The sequence below is a fragment of the Puma concolor genome, chromosome D1 (genome assembly GCF_028749965.1).
Source record: "Puma concolor isolate L17-30 chromosome D1, mPumCon1.1.hap2, whole genome shotgun sequence".
Classification (NCBI taxonomy): Eukaryota; Metazoa; Chordata; class Mammalia; order Carnivora; family Felidae; genus Puma; species Puma concolor.
This window is the reverse complement of record NC_141676.1, coordinates 57,577,281-57,594,010: the sequence shown is the minus strand read 5'-3', so window position 1 is coordinate 57,594,010 and position 16,730 is coordinate 57,577,281. Positions and strand designations below refer to the sequence as shown.

At 50.9% G+C, this 16,730-nt stretch overlaps 1 protein-coding gene across 6 annotated transcripts in view; it reads right to left on the bottom strand.

Moving 5' to 3' along the window:
• Positions 1 to 1,438: 1,438 nt before the first annotated feature.
• Positions 1,439 to 16,730, bottom strand: part of P2RY2 (purinergic receptor P2Y2) — a 28,323-nt gene continuing 13,031 nt past the window's right edge. For 4 of the 6 annotated variants that reach the window (XM_086678255.1, XM_086678253.1, XM_086678256.1 and 1 more), the window contains 2 exons: positions 15,238 to 15,306; positions 1,439 to 14,978 (listed from right to left, as the gene is read on the bottom strand). In XM_086678255.1, coding sequence (XP_086534381.1) covers positions 13,841 to 14,974 — 1,134 coding nt within the window. In that variant the 5' untranslated portion in view covers positions 14,975 to 14,978; positions 15,238 to 15,306 and the 3' untranslated portion in view covers positions 1,439 to 13,840. Of the gene's footprint in view, positions 15,307 to 16,730 lie in introns of all 6 variants that reach the window. The other 2 variants (XM_086678254.1, XM_086678252.1) reach the window with 2 other exon arrangements.

The window sequence follows — 16,730 nt, the reverse complement described above, 5'->3', positions numbered from 1 at the left end:
CTGACAGGTGGATGAATTAGGGTGATAGGACTGTCATAACAAACACTGCAGACTGGGGGGTTGAACAACGGAAATTTATTTTCTCACAGTTTTGGAGGCTAGAAATCAAAAATCACGGTGATGGCAGGATTGGTTCTTTATGAGGGCCATGAGAGATGGATCTTGGCTTTCCCTGGCTTGTAGATGGCTGTCTTCTCCCTGTGTCTTCATGTCGCTTTACCTCTGTATGTGTCTGTGTCCAAATTTCCTCTTTGTACAAGAACACCCGTCACACTGGATTAGGGCCCACCCCAGTGACCTCATTTTAACTCCATTACCTCTTTAAAGACCCTTTGTCCAAATAACATCACATTCTGAGGCACTGGGTGTTGGGACTTCAACATACGAATTTGAGGGGGGCACACAATTCACTTATAACAGTGGAGAAAACCCAAAAGTTGTCCAGCCTTTTCTCTGTTTCCGATTCCCTCCCCCCCGTTTGCCTTCAGGATAAATGGCTTCTGAATGTTTCAGGAGTTGGGGCCTTATGCTTTTATAGCAATGAAGAGAGATGGGACCTTGGCTTTGACTTCTCTTCCTACGTCCACTCCTCTGCCATTTTCCCCCCATTTATTTATGAAGAAACCAGGTCATTTATCCTGTATAAGTTCTCAGATTCTGAATCTAGCTAATTGTCCGTGCTGTCATTTAACATGTTCCTACGGACTCTATTTCCTGAAAAGTGGTAGTTAAATCCAGAGGCTTGATCACACTCAGGCTTGATTTTTTGGTAAGAATTCATAGGTGGCGGTACATACTTCCTTTGGTACCACATCAGCAAGACATCACGCCTAGTTCTCTTTTTGTGATGTTATATTGGTCAGTGCATCCAGGTCTCAGGAGACTGTCATATTTACCAGCAGTCTTTGACAATCACTGCCTAGAACAGTTCTATAGAAATATAATGTGGGGCACCTGGGTGGCTCCGTCGGTTAAGCGTCTGACTTCAGCTCAGGTCATGATCTCACAGTCTGTGAGTTCGAGCCCCGTGTCAGGCTCTGTGCTGACAGCTCAGAGCCCGGAGCCTGCTTCGGATTCTGTGTCTCCCTCTCCCTCTGCTCATGCTCTGTCTCTCTCTGTCTGTCTCAAAAATAAATAAAAACATTAAAAAAAAAAAAAGAAATACAATGCAAGCTACAGGTATAATTTAAAATATTCAAGGAGGGGCACCTGGGTGACTCAGTCAGTTAAGTGTCCAACTATGGCTCAGGTTATGATTTCATGGTTCATGAGTTTGAGCCCCGCATCAGACTCTGCACTGACAGTACGAAGCCTGGTTGGGAGTCTCTCTCCGTCTCTCGCTGCCTCTCCCCCACTCTATCTCAAAATAAATAAAACTTAAAAAAGTAACAAAATATTCAAGGAACCACATTAGAAAAGTAATCAGAAATTAATGAAATTAATTTTTGTAATACATTTTATTTAACTCGTTACATCCAAAATATTACCATTTCAATATGTAACCAATATAAAAAATTGATGAGATATTTTACAACCTTCTTTTTTTGTACTCAAGTCTTTGCAATCCAGTGTGTATTTTATGCCTCAATGCAATTCAGACAAATCATATTTCAAGTGCTCAATAGCCACTTGTGGTGTAACTACAAATACTGTTTAAGATTTCTTTTTAATTTTCTTTGTCTTTAGCAGATGCCCCTCTGAAGGGTGTACAGTGAGACAATGATTAATTCTAGGAAAAACAAAAAGTTATGCAGGAAAGAAAATGTAATCATAGAATGCTGTGTTACTACAAACAATACTTTCAAGGCCGTAAAAATGGAAGCACTGAATATTGTTTTATCCAGAAAATTGCAACAGGAGGATGAGGGAAGAAAACTAAATCCCCATCTTTCACAGAGCAAATCAATAATGTCTCAAATGGAAGTAACCAGTGTTTTTTTAAACAGTTTGAATTTGTTTCTGCCAGGAAACGGTTTTCTTTCTCTCCCGTCGAGTTTACATTTCCATAGTATAAATTTTTCATGGTGAATTGTGCACTTTATTCTTTTGAAGTTTTTATATAAATTCCAGTTAGTTAACATCCAGTGCAATATTAGTTTCAGGTGTAGAATTTAGTGATGCAACACTTCCATACACACCTGGTGCTCATCTCAGCAAGTGCCCTCCTTAATCCCCATCGCCTATTTTACCCCCTCCCCAACCTCCCCTCTGGTGACCGTCAGTTTGTTTTCTATAGTTAAGAGTCTGTACCTTGGTTTCTCGCTCTCTCTCTTTTTTCCCCTCTGTTTATTTGTTTTGTTTCTTAAATTCCACGTACGAGTGAAATCATATGCTGTTTGTCTTTCTTTGACTTATTTCACTTAGCATAATACTCTTTAGCTCCATCCATGTCATTGCAAAAGGCAAGATTTCATTCTTTTTTATGGCTGAGTAATAGTCCACATCTTTCTTATCCATTCACCAATTGCTGGACACTTGGGCTCTTTCCATAGTTTGGCTACTGTAGATAATGCTGCTATAAACATCAGGGTGCACGTATCCCTTTGAATTAGTGTTTTTTTAAATTTTTTAATGTTTATTATTATTGAGAGACAGAGCATGAGCATGGGAGGGGAAGAGACAGGGGGAGACACAGAATCCAAAGCAGGCTCCAGGCTCTGAGCTGTCAGCACAGAGCCCCACGCGGGGCTCAAACTCACAAATCTCGAGATCATGACCTGAGCCGAAGTTGAACGCTTAACTGACTGAGCCACCCAGGTGCCCCTGAATTGGTGTTTTTGTATTCTTTAGGTAAATACCTAGCAGTGTGATTGCTGGATTACAGGGTAGTTCTATTTTTAACTTTTTGAGGAGCCTCCCTACTGTTTCCCAGAATGGTTGTACCAGGGTGCATTCACACCAACAGTGCAAGAGGGTTCCTTTCCACACAAGATATGAATTTCACACTTACTTCTCTCCTCCCCTCCCTGCATCCCACCCCTTCTGACTCCAGCTTCTCTGTGGGGAGGAACTAGGGGGAAATTGAAAAGTGGTGTTTTTTTTTTTTTTTTTTTTTACTTAAGTGAGGTTGTGATTTAAATGCTCTTTAAATCCCTCTTCCCTAAAAACCCCAGCTTGGACCATGTCTTATGTTAGAGGCAGGCCCTCCATTGAGGGATCCTTCACCACACGTGTGAGAGTTTTCTGCCCAGGGAGAGGAGGCCGAGGGCAGGGATGGTGATCAGCAAGGCTTCCTGAGGAGGGGATTTTGAAGTGAGCCTTGAAGGAGGAGGAGACAGTTAGCAGGTGAGCCATGCAGGGGCAAGGATACTGCAGAGGGGCAGCACGGATGAAGACAAGATGCCTGGCCTGGGCTCTGCAGTGAAAGGAGGGCCTGTGGTTACTCCTCAGAGAAGCCACGCAGTTGCTCTGACTTCTCTGGCAGCCGAAAGCCTAGGGCCATTTCCTAATCTATTTAATAATAGGCAAATACTCTGGCATCTGCTCAGTTCTTGGTCTTGGAACAAATGGACCCAATTAAAAGGTCATCATAGGGGAATTGAGGGGAAGAGGAAAAAGCCATTGATCAAATTAACGCCCAGCTGCCTGGGGCTGGTTTGTGACTTGCTGCAACAGAATCCTTCCCATCCTGCCCTCTCCTCCCCCAGACACCGCCCTAGCCTCAGGGACCTTCCTGCCACCTCTACCCCCATCCTCTGCTCTACTCAGTGACCTGTGGGTGTGTGCCACCTGGCTAGACCTCCTCTGGATTGCAGTTTCACTGCCTGTCAAACCTGGCAGGAAAAAACTATCAGGAATCCTATTGGCTCTTCCTTCAAAATACACCTGGCATTGGTCCATTTCTCGCCACCTCCATTGCTACCACCTGATCCCAATCCCTATGCTCTCTCTCCTGGCTTCCTGAATTAGCTCCTTCCTGTTCTTGCGGTCCTATCCTTGCCCCCACTACGGTTTATTCACAACACAGCAGCCAGATCCCTCTAAAATATGTCAGATTGTGTCTCTGTTGTGGCTTCCCACCTCATTCCATGTCCTACCAGATTCCCCCCATCTCTGGCTCCAACTCCTCCTGCCTCCACCCCAGCCACGGACTCCTCACACGGGCAGTGGGACCATGTGTTTACGGTCCCCTCTATGTGGAAACCTCTTCCCCCAGAGAGTCCCTTAGCTAACTCCCACCCCTCCTTCAAGCTTGCTCAAATGCCCTCTCTTGGGCCCCTCTTGAGTCACCTGACCACTCTATTTAAAATCACACCCCTCCCACCCCTTCCCCCTCTGCCAGCCTGACCTGTCAATCCCTCTTCCTGCTCTGCTGTTTTCCCCACAGCACCCATCACCTTCTAACACACCATGGAATTTACATTTCATTATGTCTGTTACTTTTTGTCTCTCATCACCCCCTAGATGTAAAGCAAGGGAAGGGTCTTTGCTTTTTATTCACTGATGATTTCCAAGTACGTACAACAACAGTACCTGGAATATAGTAGGCTCTTGGTAAATATTTGTTGGATAAATGGATGAATCAATAATAATGTTCTTGCCTCAAAGAGCCATTGTGAAACTTACATGAAATAATTAATTTGACTTGTTTTGCAAAGAAAAGGAATTACCTGTAATGAGTACCCACTAGTACTAGATATTTTGCAAAACAGTCTACACAATTTATCTCACTTATACCTCACTGTGGACCTCAGTCATTCATTTATTTTATTCATTATTTCAGGTAAGTGTTGTGTACCTACTATGTGCCAGGCACTATTCTCAGCATGGGAGATAAATTAGTGACCAAAATAGACAAAGAGCTCTGTCTTTTCCTACTAGGATGAAAGCTCCCAGAGGACCAGCTGAGCTGGGTTATACCTCCCAGGGGGATGGAGTCTAGTCTTAGAGGCTACCATGCGAGGAGGCAAGGATTTCTAGGGGCATCCAGAGGTCAGAGTCTCTGGTGGAGTGGAGGCATTGGAATGGGGCAGGGCAGGGGGCTGGGGGCACCAGCTTGGAGAAGGGCCAACTCAGAGTCTTGGTCATACCCTTCCAATGGCTGCCCTGGGTGGAGGGCAAATATGCTGTGTGCCCCTTAGGCCAAGCTGGGAGACAGGGCTCCTGTGAGGAGGACTCTCCCAAAGGGGAAGGGGATGCCTAGGAAAGAGTGAACTCCCTGTCCCTGGAGGTGGGAGAGAGAGTGCAAATGATGTCAGGGTGTTAGGAAGGTGCAGAGGGGACTCTTGGAGGCGCAGATGCAGATCTTTACAGAGTTCCACCCTTAGAGAGGGGAGAAGATTCTGGCTTCCCTTCACAAGAGCTCCCAGACTGGAAGGAGGGGCTGGTCCTCAGGGCCTGGAGTCCAGCCCCAGATCTGCATGCCCCTTAAGAGAGCCTCTAGCCCCTCTCCCAAACACTCAGTTGTATCCTCAGACCCAGAGCTTGGGGGTCTTCCTGACAGCCAGTGAAGGTGGGGAATCCCACCTGGGGCCTTGAAGGTAAGCAGGAGGTCAAAGGGACACTCAAGGCCAGAGGACATCATGGCACTACCCTCAGGTGCCCCCCCCCACACCTCCTGGTAGAACCAGAGTGGGCCAAGTCAGCATCCCTGAAGAAGGAGCAGCTGTGTCTGCTCCTCAGTCTTGCCTTTACAAAAGCCAACAGCTGGACACAGTGAGCTTCCTCAGAGGGAATAAAACACCCACGGTCCAGCACTTTGTCCTGGTGCCAGGGTGCACCATGATGGGTCAGCTAGGGGCTGTAGGGCTGTAGATGGGACAGTCTCTGAGAGCCTATGGGAGTGGATAGGCTGGAATGGAGAGCTGAAATGTCACCTGCTCTCACTCTTTCACCCAGGAACCTCTGGTCAGTGCTGGTCAGCCTGCGCCACCAGAAACACACCTGTAGCCAACAAGGATGGGCTTATTATTTGCTGCAGCAAAGGCTTCACACTGGAGGATCCCTGGGGTGTCTCCAAAGGGGGCAGTTAAAGAAGAGTGCTCATGGGATTGTGGGGGGCTGGACTTCAAAGGATAGTTCTGTGGCAGAGATTGAATTTGCAGAGCAGGGAGTTACTGGAACAGTCAGCAATCCTGTGCTGAGAATACAGGAGTCCTCAAGGAGTGTTACTATTAGATCAATTTGTCTGTGGTTTTCTCTTGGAACTTGTGAGTCTCAGTCCATAGGTGTTTATAAGTGTGAGCTTAGATAGGATGAGATAAACATCATGGATTGAACAAGCACTATTACCTGTTTTGCAAGTCAGGGTGTTTTGTAAACTGTGTTCCCTGTTTAAATTCTTAGTCCTACCCCCCACCTTGCACTCTCCAACATCCTGGCTGCCAGCAGGATCATTTTCTTCTCCTCCACAGGTGAAGGTCCCGACCTCAGCCCCCATTCCTGCCTCTGCAGCCAGCTCTGGCCACCAGGGGGCAGCAGAGCAGCATCCACAAACTGGGGACCTACAGAATCCTAAGCACAGCGGCCGGGAAGGGAGGTGAGCCAGTGCTCAAGAATGAAGGAATGAGTCTGTTGCTCTGTCCTGCCCCATTTGCTTCTCTCTGTTAGCAGGAATTCTGGGAACAGGGAGCAAAAGGAGGAGGAAAATGGGGAGTATGGAGGGAGGGGAGCTGAGGAAAGAAAGAAGAATGGGGAATGAGGGAAGTGAAGGGGTTCAGAGAGCTAGCAGCTGGATCCTCTCCCTACTCCCCATCTCTTTGGGCCATCCCCAAGCCTGTATACGTCCATTAGTTTGACCTCCTGGTAGCCCCTCCTCCTCCCTCTGCTTCCTCCGGAGTGGCCACCAACCCAAAGCCCTTCTGTCTCCAGGTATCTTCTTGGTGTCTATGGGTACTGCCCTTCCCACCTCAGCCCTACCTCAAACACAGATGCGACAACTCAACACAGGCATAAACACACACACATACACATTAGCACAGGCTGTGTGGTGACCCATGCAATAGGCTTTGACTTTCCTCCCCCACATTTTGCAATTGCTTTGGTCACAAAGGCTGGTCTAACAGTTAATCCCACAATGAGGTGGGACTTTTCATGTGGCTGCTGATTTGGAATTTGGCTCTAGGACATAAATCTAAGGATACAGAGGGGTAAAATGCCTGACTTTTGAAAGAAACCTGAAAACAATTGGGGTCAGACACCTTCTCAGAGTTTATTAACCCAACCCTCTACCCACCCCCCTCCATGCTGATTCTATAAGCTGAACACTGGGCTCCGTGAACTTGAAAACATTTCTGCTGTTGTGAGTTCTCAACCAAGCCAGGTGAGGGGTGCCTTAGGAAAGTCACTCAAGGAAACTAGGGTATGAGTTACAGTCTCGGCAGGAAAGATGGGGCACACTCAGAGTGGGCGAATGAAGAGACTCTTTTACAAAGGTGTGTGGGCTGGTGTTTGGAGGGCTCCATGCGCAGGGGCACTGATGGCCAGAGAAGCCAGGATGGCAAGAAAGAACTGTGGCAGTCCTGGGGAGGATATACTGGTGCCTTTCCTCCCCACCTTGCCCAACACCTGGAGGAGAGAGGGACCCAAAGGAGGGGTGAGGAGGGTCCTCCCAGCACTGGGGAAGAAGAGGAGTGAGCATTAATTTAAGTAGGGATTAGAACCTTAAGCTGGAATGAACTTTGTTACTCAAAAGTGACTCAAAGTTTTGGAGTTTGCCAAAAATGCAGTTTATGGATGGGAAAGGGAAATTAGACATCATTGAGTAGGCAGTACTGATAGGAAGAAAATAAAATAGTTGTGTGTTTGTGCCTCACTATTCAGTACTCTGGAAAAAGAAATATTATCAGTTCCATTTTACAGATGAAGAAATTGAATTTGTGGTCACAGAGCTGGTGAAGGCCAAGCTGTGCCAGAACCCTCCTCCGGCCTCAGCTTCCCTGTGTCCCCCAGTCTTCTTCTTTCCCCAGAGCTGCAACTTGGTAACCTGAGTTCAGGGCAAGCTAAAGCCACATTTGGTAAAAATAGGACTGAATAGGGAGCTCCAAGGTGCACCCCCTCTCACCCATGTCACCCAGGCCTCTTTGCAGCATGTCCACCTGTGACCTTCCAAGGTGAGCTCTCAGATGGGGCAGACCAGTGCTAATGAGGGCAGCAGAGGCAGCAGAAGCAGACAGAAAGCCTTGGCCTCACATCTAGTCTCCATGCTGACTGCTGTGTGACCTAGTGAAAGGCATAGCTCTCTCTCTCGGTCTCTCATCTCTTATCTGCTAATAAATAATCCCTGGGGTCCCTGCCGGGAGGGAAAACTGATTCCAACTGGTCATGTCTTCCAGGGGACTCAACATGCTGTTTCACAACAGCCTTCAGGAGTTAACAGCCCCAGGAAGCCATGTCAATGCAGGGAGGTGAGGAACAGGAGGCAGAGGCCCAGAAGGTAGGAGCAGGGAAGGTATTTTTGGGCAGACGGATCCCCTGGTCACTGCTAGACAATGGTCCGGGGCAGCCATTGTGCTGAGAGTGGAAAATCCTTTTCTGATTCCATCTCCAAGGTCTGAAAATAGTCCAGGGTAAGCCCTTGGGGACTGAGTTTGGGGCCCGTGAGTGACTGGCCCAGCCTGGCCCATTGTTCCTGGCTGGGACAGGACTGAGTCTGGACACCTGGCTGAGCTGGAGCCAAGACAGAGGCAAGCTCAGGAAGCCTGTACTGGAGGAAGAGTGGCTGGGTGGAGCCAAGCCCCACGGCAGATGGGGAAACTGAGGCCCAGAGAGGAGAAGGGATGTATACCAAGTCACATGGCACATAGGGCAGAGGAGGATAAGAAGTTGGCTTCTGGGGCTCGTTTCCCCCCCCCCTCCACATCCCACCAGCACACACCCCTTGGAAAGGCAAACACATCTCTCAGCCTACTGCTTAGTTACTCCTGGTCAGACTCCACCGTCCACCTCACAGGAGGCAGGGACATCAGACATTGGACCAGCTCCACTCCAAGCCACTGCAGGGTGCCAAGGGAGGCACTGTACCTCTCTAGTCACTTGATGCCAGGGGAGTCTTGCTGCCCCAACTCTAGTCCTCAGAACAGAGAGCCCAGGGGCCTTGGGGGAGTGCCTGGGGGAGCAGCTGTTCGTTGTGCCTTTGCTGAAGATCTAGGTAGCTAATGCCCTGAGACAGAGAGAACTGGAACATGGGAGGTAAGGGCTTCAGAGAGTGACCCAGAGAGGGCAGGCAGGTCCTCCGGTCACACAGCAAAAGTTGCCTATTCATTGCCTGTTCTGGCCTAGCTCCCAGTCAGTCCTGCCACCTTGGGTCTCCAGGCTCTTGGTTGAACCAAGAAGCTGCAGCACCCCATGACAGTCACCACCAGTTAGGCAGAAACGGCTAAGCCTGGTGCCATGGGTGAGCTGGAGCTCTCTAGTCCATAGAAGGTGGCTCTAGAAGCTTTACAGCAAGGGCATCCTGCCCCGCCCCCCCCCCCCCCCCCACCTTTTCCCTGCTGCCCTCTCCCAGCCTGGCAGAGGGATAAGGTTCTGTAAACACACACAGGCCCGTGGGCCTGAAGGCCAACGAGCTCCAAGCAGGGCAGAGGGCGGTCCCACACCTTATCCCAGGATAGACCTGCTTTCCTCTTCCCACATCCTGGTGAAGCCTTGGCCATAGGAGGCCCACTGTTGCTCACTGGCTGGACATTCCTTTCCTTCAAATAATTTATCCTGGTATGGTTATATATTAAATTATGTCAACTCCATGAGGGCAGGGTCCGGCCGGTTTGCCTCTGTATCACCTTGGCACAGTGCCTGGCATGTAAATGCTCACCGTGTGCCAGGTACTGTTCTAAGTGTTCATGTATATTGACCCAGTGCCCCACGTGGCAGGTAGTATCTCTTTTCGGAAATGAGAAAACCGAGGCCCTGCAAGATTAAGTACTTTGAGCAAAGTGCCACAGTTGGAGGAAAAGGAGACCACACTCAAACAGAGGTGGCATGGGCATCGAATCTGTGCTCTTAACCCCTTCCTTGCTATATTGTCTCTCTCCCTTGAATCACATGGTTACTTACAGACCCTCCCACTCTACAGGGGTTACAAGTGGTATGGGATACTGGAAAAGGAACGAATCTGGGCATCTGAGGGACCTGGACTCAATCTTGACTCATTCACTTGCTGCCTATATAACCCACAGCAAGGCCTCCCTTCTCGGAGCCTGTCTCCTTATCTGCTAAATGGGGATAAATAATGTCTATTTCACACAGTTGTGGCAACGAATAAATAATAGATATGAAAGGGTCTGGCACAGTGCCTGGGACATGGGTTAGTACAGGAGTTCCCATCCTCATGTGCTAGAACAGAGCAGCCCAAACCTGACGTGACAAGAGTGGTGGCAGAGGGGTAGCTCTGGTGGCCTAACTTCTCCTGGGCCCTGAGACACCAGCCACCCAGGGCAGAGACCCGCTGTGTGCCAGGGCCTCTGCCCTAGATGCACTGAGCTCATTGAGAATAGTTGCTGCAGGCAGGACAGCAGGCCTTTGCTCTTCCCCCCACCTATTGCTATTGCCCCCCACTCCTGTCCTATGTCCCTGGCCTCAGTGCCATAGCTCCATCCACCAGTTCCGTCCACCAGGGTGGGAAGGGCTGGGGGACTGTGGGTGATGGCAGGAATCCCACAAAGGCACCGACCTGTACTAAAGGGAACAGACCAGCAGGGACAGCCTGAGCCCCTGGCACACATCCAGGCGCCACACTGACCTGCTGAGTGACCTTGGGCAAGGCCCCGCCCCTCTCAACTCTACAGCTGGGCTGGATAATCCCTGGGGTCCCTGTCAGGTGGCTGTGCCCTTTCACAGTGGCCTTCAAGAGTCAACAGCCCCAGGAAGTGATGTCAGGGTGAGGAGGTGGGGTGGTTGGGAGGTGGCAGGGAGGCCCAGAGAGTAAGAGGAGATATTTTGAGAGTGGGCAGGTCCCCCCACGTCACTACTGGACAATGGTCTGGGGCTGGGAGTGGAAAATCCTGTTCTTACGTGGGCTGAAAATAGCACAAGGCGGGAGGGCCAGGAACCTCACCCACTAGGTGAAGGCCTAGCAGCAGGGCCAGATGTCCACGATGAGGGGTCAGGCAATCTGACTGGGGTCCAGGGGCAAGACCCTGGCCTGTCCCCGGTTCCCTTAGGGTCTCCATTCCCCACCCCACCAGTGTCTGCCACTGGATTAGAAGGTGAATATGGCCCTCCTTTCCCCTAGGTCCTATGTCCTTGGAAATGCACGGGCAGCTGATTCAAGGAAGGCTTCCTGGTGCTATGCCGTAGTGTTGGTTCCATGTGCTGCAGGGCCCTGGGTTCTCAGGGTCTCCAGGGAAGCTGCTGGTAGGGTAGGTAGGCAGGACACAAAAGGAATGGGGACTAAGGGAACTTGGGCCTGTGGTGGCCACTGCCCTACCCCCAACCAGAGATGCACACTCGGGAGCCCCCAAATCGTGATGTATAACCTCCTGCCTCTGGTCTAAGCAGGGCTGAGGGAATCAGAGCCCAGCATTTACACCTTTGGGTGTAATCTTACCTGGGTAGGGGCTTCCTATAAACTAGAATGGGGTTCAGCCTCAGCAGCAGCTGGTAGGAAGGAGATAGGCTTGGGACTGCAGGAAAGGTTGGCTCAAGGTCAGTCTATGAGAAGTAGTCACAAAAAAGCTCATAGGGACTCTGGTTATATGAACAGAAATATAGAACCTAGAATGTGGGAGGTGAGCATTTCACATTACTTTGAACAGGACACCCACGTTGCACAATGCAGAGTAATTGGTTGGGTCATGGCTTGTGATGGGTCCCTGTTGCATGAAGGAGCTGTGTGGAACTAGATTCTAAATAGAGCAACCCCTGGGAGTGCCTCGTTCTGACAGAGTGGAAAGGGTGAAGAGGTCACAGGAGACAGGAAGACATGGAGTGAAGGGAAGAATCTTCTCTCAGGCAGAGTGGGCCTATAGGGAAAGGGGGTCTCCCCGAGGGAGAGGGAGTAGGTCTTTATGTTTGAGATTAAGAATGAGACCTGTCAGGGGCTCCTGGGTGGCTCAGTCGGTTGAGTGTCTGACTTGGGCTCAGGCCATGATCTAGTGGTTCGTGAGTTCGAGCTCCACATTGGGCTCGTTGCTGTCAGCACGGAGCCTACTTTGGATCCTCTGTCCCTCTCTCTCTGCCCTTCCCCTGTTTGTGCTGTCTCAAAAATAAATAAAACATTAAAAAAAAAAATGAGACTTGTTAGCTTTGCCCCAAGGCTGAGCTGGTCCCTGTCCAGCTCAGCTCCACAAACCTCCACAGTGGTCCTGGCTGGACCTAGAATCTGTCACAGGTGAGAAAGATCTACCTCACCCTGAGCCAGTCTGAGCACCATTATGCCATATAGCAGGATTTTCCCAGGAGGCAGAGGATGGGACAGGAAGAGAAGGGAATCTCTCCCATACTTAGCCCCAGTGCAAAGGAGACCTCGGGTAAAGGCAAGGAAGGAGCCCTGACTTGTTAGCCTGGTGACCCACTCCCAGCCTCATTCCTGCCTTGAGACTGAGCACCGGCTGCCCAGCCTGCTTCCACTTCCTGCATACCCTGCTTTCCTGCCCCCATGTCTTTGCCCAGGATGTACCCTGCACCTGGATGTTCTTCTCCGATAAACTGCTTTTCTCAGAAGCTACAGTTCAGGAGTGTGTCCCAGGAAGCCTCTCTCACATGCTGGTCCACACCTCCAATCACTCAGCATTATCCAGTGTTGCGATGGAGCATGTTGGACCTGCTTGCAAGAGCCAATTGTTAAATTTTCAGGAATTTTGCAAGGAGGCTGACATCACATTACTGGTCTGAAATTGGCCAAGGCAAGAGTATCTGCACCATGGCAATTAGCAATGCTACAGATAAGGGGTTCCCCTCACCCCCTGGAAAGCCAGTTAGATGGTTTCACATTTACCAGCACATGACGTTCATAGCCATTAATCCCTAAACTAGGGGATCCCAAGGACAGGACCCCATCTGACTCCTATCTGCACTCAGCAGAGCCAGGCACCAAAGCCACTTGGCTCTAAAGTGAGGGATGACCTGGAAAGAGGTCTGGAAAGAGGATCCCTGATGTGAGACTACCACTGAGGCAGCTAGTGGGAAGGCAGGTGGCAGAAGAGTAGAGGTTGGAGAAAGAACTCCAGTGTGGATGGTAAGAGCTTCTTAGACTGTATCCTCATCCTCAAACCACACAATAGGGCACAACACGGCAGGCAACAACACCTTCGGTAGAAGTTGCAGCCTCAAACTGGCTCCCAGGCCCGGGAAGCCTCCAGATGAGTTTATGACATCAGCTCCCAGATGTTACAGTCACCTCTAGGGATGGGGATGCTCCTCAGAGGTGTGTCCACTGTGGCATCTAGACCTGCCCTTGACCGCTCCATGGGAAGCTCCGGCTCAGCTCTGGCTCCTTACCAGGGTCCTCTGATCACCCTGAAACTCCACCCCTCCCAGGTAGCTCAGGCCCAGACTATGTGACCTTGGTAAGTCACTTTCTTCTCTGCATCTGTTTCTCCATTTGACTCGATCAGGCTGGGTTCCAGCCTAGATACCTTGCTGGGCACAGACAGCTAATTATGTGGGAGTCAGGCCAGGGGCAGCATTGGCCCCTTACCCTTGCCTTTCACGAAGCCTTATTCCCCAACTCACACATACAAATGGTGACTGGGGTTGTAGGGACTGTTAAGATCTCTGACTGCAGAGAACATTCTGCCAAATGACAGAGCGTTGAGGTCACGGCTCCCTTGACCATCAGGCATGAGTCACTAATGGGGCATATCTAGGGAGACTATCCCAATGGAGGAAATCCTAGTCCCCACAGCCGCCCCACTCCCCCCACCCCCAATATTAACTTGCACAGGCGCCAGGGGTTCAGGTCCTACAGCCGGATGTCCTTAGTGTTCTCACCACCAGCTGCCATGGACTCTGTCCGCCTAGAGTCCTCACTGCTGCTCGACACATCTTTTGTCCTCTTGATGTCAGTCCTGTCCAACCTGTGCAGGCCCCGTCTGCGGCGAGCTGGGGTAGTAGCAGTGGGGTCTGTGGGTGGCTTGGCGTCTCGGGCAAAGCGCACAAGCCTCTGCCCAGCCAGGAAGTAGAGCACGGGGTCAAGGCAACTGTTGGCACTGGCCAGCGGCCGGGTGATCTTGTAAGCCATGTTGATGGCATTGAGGGTGTGGCAGCTGAGGTCCAGGGAGCGGAAGGAGTAGTAGAGGGTGCGGGTGACATGGAAAGGCAGGAAGCAGAGGGCGAAGACAGCCAGCACCACGGCAATGGTGCGCACCGACTTGCGCTTGGCCCGCGGCAGGCCTCCCGAGGTCCCGTAGGCTGGCTTCAACAGCCGCCGAGCCATGAGCACGTAACAGACCAAGATGATGGCAAAGGGCACTGCGAAGAGCAGGCCCAGCATGACAGAACTGTAGGCCACGAACTGGCTGAAGAGCTCGGGTGCTGAGGTGTCGTGGCAGGTAACGCGGCCGCCACGCGCGCTGGTGGTGACGAAGTAGAGCACGGGTGACTGGCAAGCCAGCACCAGCACCCACACGGCAGCTGCCACCCGGCGGGCATAGTGGGCCCGGCCCCAGCGCAGCGAGCGCAGCGGGCGCAGGACCCCCAGGCATCGGTGCACGCTGATGCACGTGAGGAAGAGGATGCTGCAGTAAAGGTTGGTGTAGAAGAGGAAGCGCACCAGCTTGCAGAGCACTATGCTGAAGGGCCAGTGGTCCCCGCGGGCGTAGTAATAGACCAGCAGCGGCAGGGAGGCTGCGTACAGCGCATCGGACACGGCCAGGTGGAACATGTACGTGGTGGACGCGTTCCAGGTCTTGAGGCGGCACAGGAAGATGTAGAGCGCCACGGCGTTGAGACACAGCCCGAGCACACACACCACACCGTAGGACACAGGCAGCAGCACGTACTTGAAGTCCTCATTGAAGCGGCACTTGTAGCCCAGCTCGTCCCCACCCCAGGTGTCATTGACGGTGCTGTTCCAGTGGCCCGGGCCTGTGGCCATTGCCCTGAAGGGAAGGGGTGGTGGGGAGAACAGCCACGCGGGTCACAACCAGGGCTCAGTGGGGAGGCCTGACACACCCACCTGACCAGGGCCATGAGGGACCCCAAGCACCCATAGATTCCCTTGGTTAAGGTCTGCCCCACCACAGTCAAGGCCTTTGCGGCCACCTGACCTGGCTTCCTCCCTGGACCCAGAGGGCCCAGAACCTCGGAACCCCGGAACTTCGAGGATGCATGAGGTCTAGGAGTATCGTGGCCACACACCTTTAAAACTTCACAACAGGGGCAGGCACACTACATCCTGAGGGCCAGATGCAGTCCACCAGTCTGTTTCTGTAAAAAAAAAAAAAAAAAAAAAAAAAAAAAAAAAAGCTTGATTGGAACACAATCATACCCACCTTATTTATAAAGAGTTGAATAGTTGCAACAAAGACCGTATATTCCCCAAAGCCTAAAATAGTTACCCCTGTCTTTGTTTTTTGTGTTTTTTTGTTTTTTTTTTTAATTTTTTTTAAATGTTTATTTCTGAGACAGAGAGAGACAGAACATGAGTGGGGGAGGGGAGAGAGAGAGGGAGACACAGAATCAGAAGCAGGCTCCAGGCTCCGAGCTGTCAGCACAGAGCCCGACGCGGGGCTTGAATTCATGGACCGTGAGATCATGACCTGAGCCGAAGTCGGTCGCTCAACCGACTGAGCCACCCAGGCGCCCCTGTTTTTTGTTTTTGTGTGATTGTTTAAGACTGGCAACCCTGCTCTAGAACCTCAGGAGCACAGAGTTCTAGATCGAGGATCCTGAGCTCTAGCATCTGAGGATCGGGGGGTCCCAGAGCAGTGTCGTCTCAGATTCACAGAAAGGGGGCTATCAGGCTGGCTGGCTCCACCTCACACCCAGCGCTCACTGGCCAGTGGGCAGCCTCTACCTTGCTGGAAGTATTAGAAAGCTCCTTCCCTTAGCTCATCTTTCTGCCCTCTGAGAGGCTGTCTGGCCCCATGCCTGGTATTTTGGTATTTGAGGGAGTATTTCCAAGGGTCTCCCCCTTTAGTCATTTATTAACCTCCCAGCAAATAGTTTTTAGGTACTCCTATATTCTGGCACTTTCGGCACTTGTAAACAGCAGCCCTGCTCCCCGGCCCATGAGGCTACCAGATGGGACAGTGACCCTTCTGAAGATGCCAGGGAAGTCTGGGGCAGAGGTGAGAATGGGAGCAGAGAGGGACTTCTTTTGTGGGGAAATTCAGCTTCCCTCATACCTACCCAGCTTCTCTTCACACACCACCACTATCTTGATGGTCTCTTGCCTTATTCCTAGTGGGCATATGTACCCATGGGGCCTGACTGCCCACAGAGTAAGTACCTGGAGCACAGATTGTCCATCTTCGTCATCTCCTTGTCCCCACCAATGTGACCAGTAAGAGCTCTCTCTCAGCGGGGAGCAGGGGACAGAGAGCCCAGGCTGGAGGGCAAAGATGTGGCCAAAGTTCCCAGCATCAGGCTGGAAATCGTAGCAGGTAGGCAGGTTTGGGACAAACATGAAGAATAACTTTCTAACAGTGGGAAGGGGCTGGGGAGCTGCTATTTTTTTCAAACCCCACTACCATGGATGCTTTAAAGTGTTACTTCATTTCATCTTTACAACATGTTTCTGGGAACCAGGTTATCATGCCCAGTTTTCCAATAAAGAGGCTGAGATCATTCAAGTAATTTGGCCAAGGTCATATGGTTAGGGATGGCTACAACTCATCCGGGTGCATCCC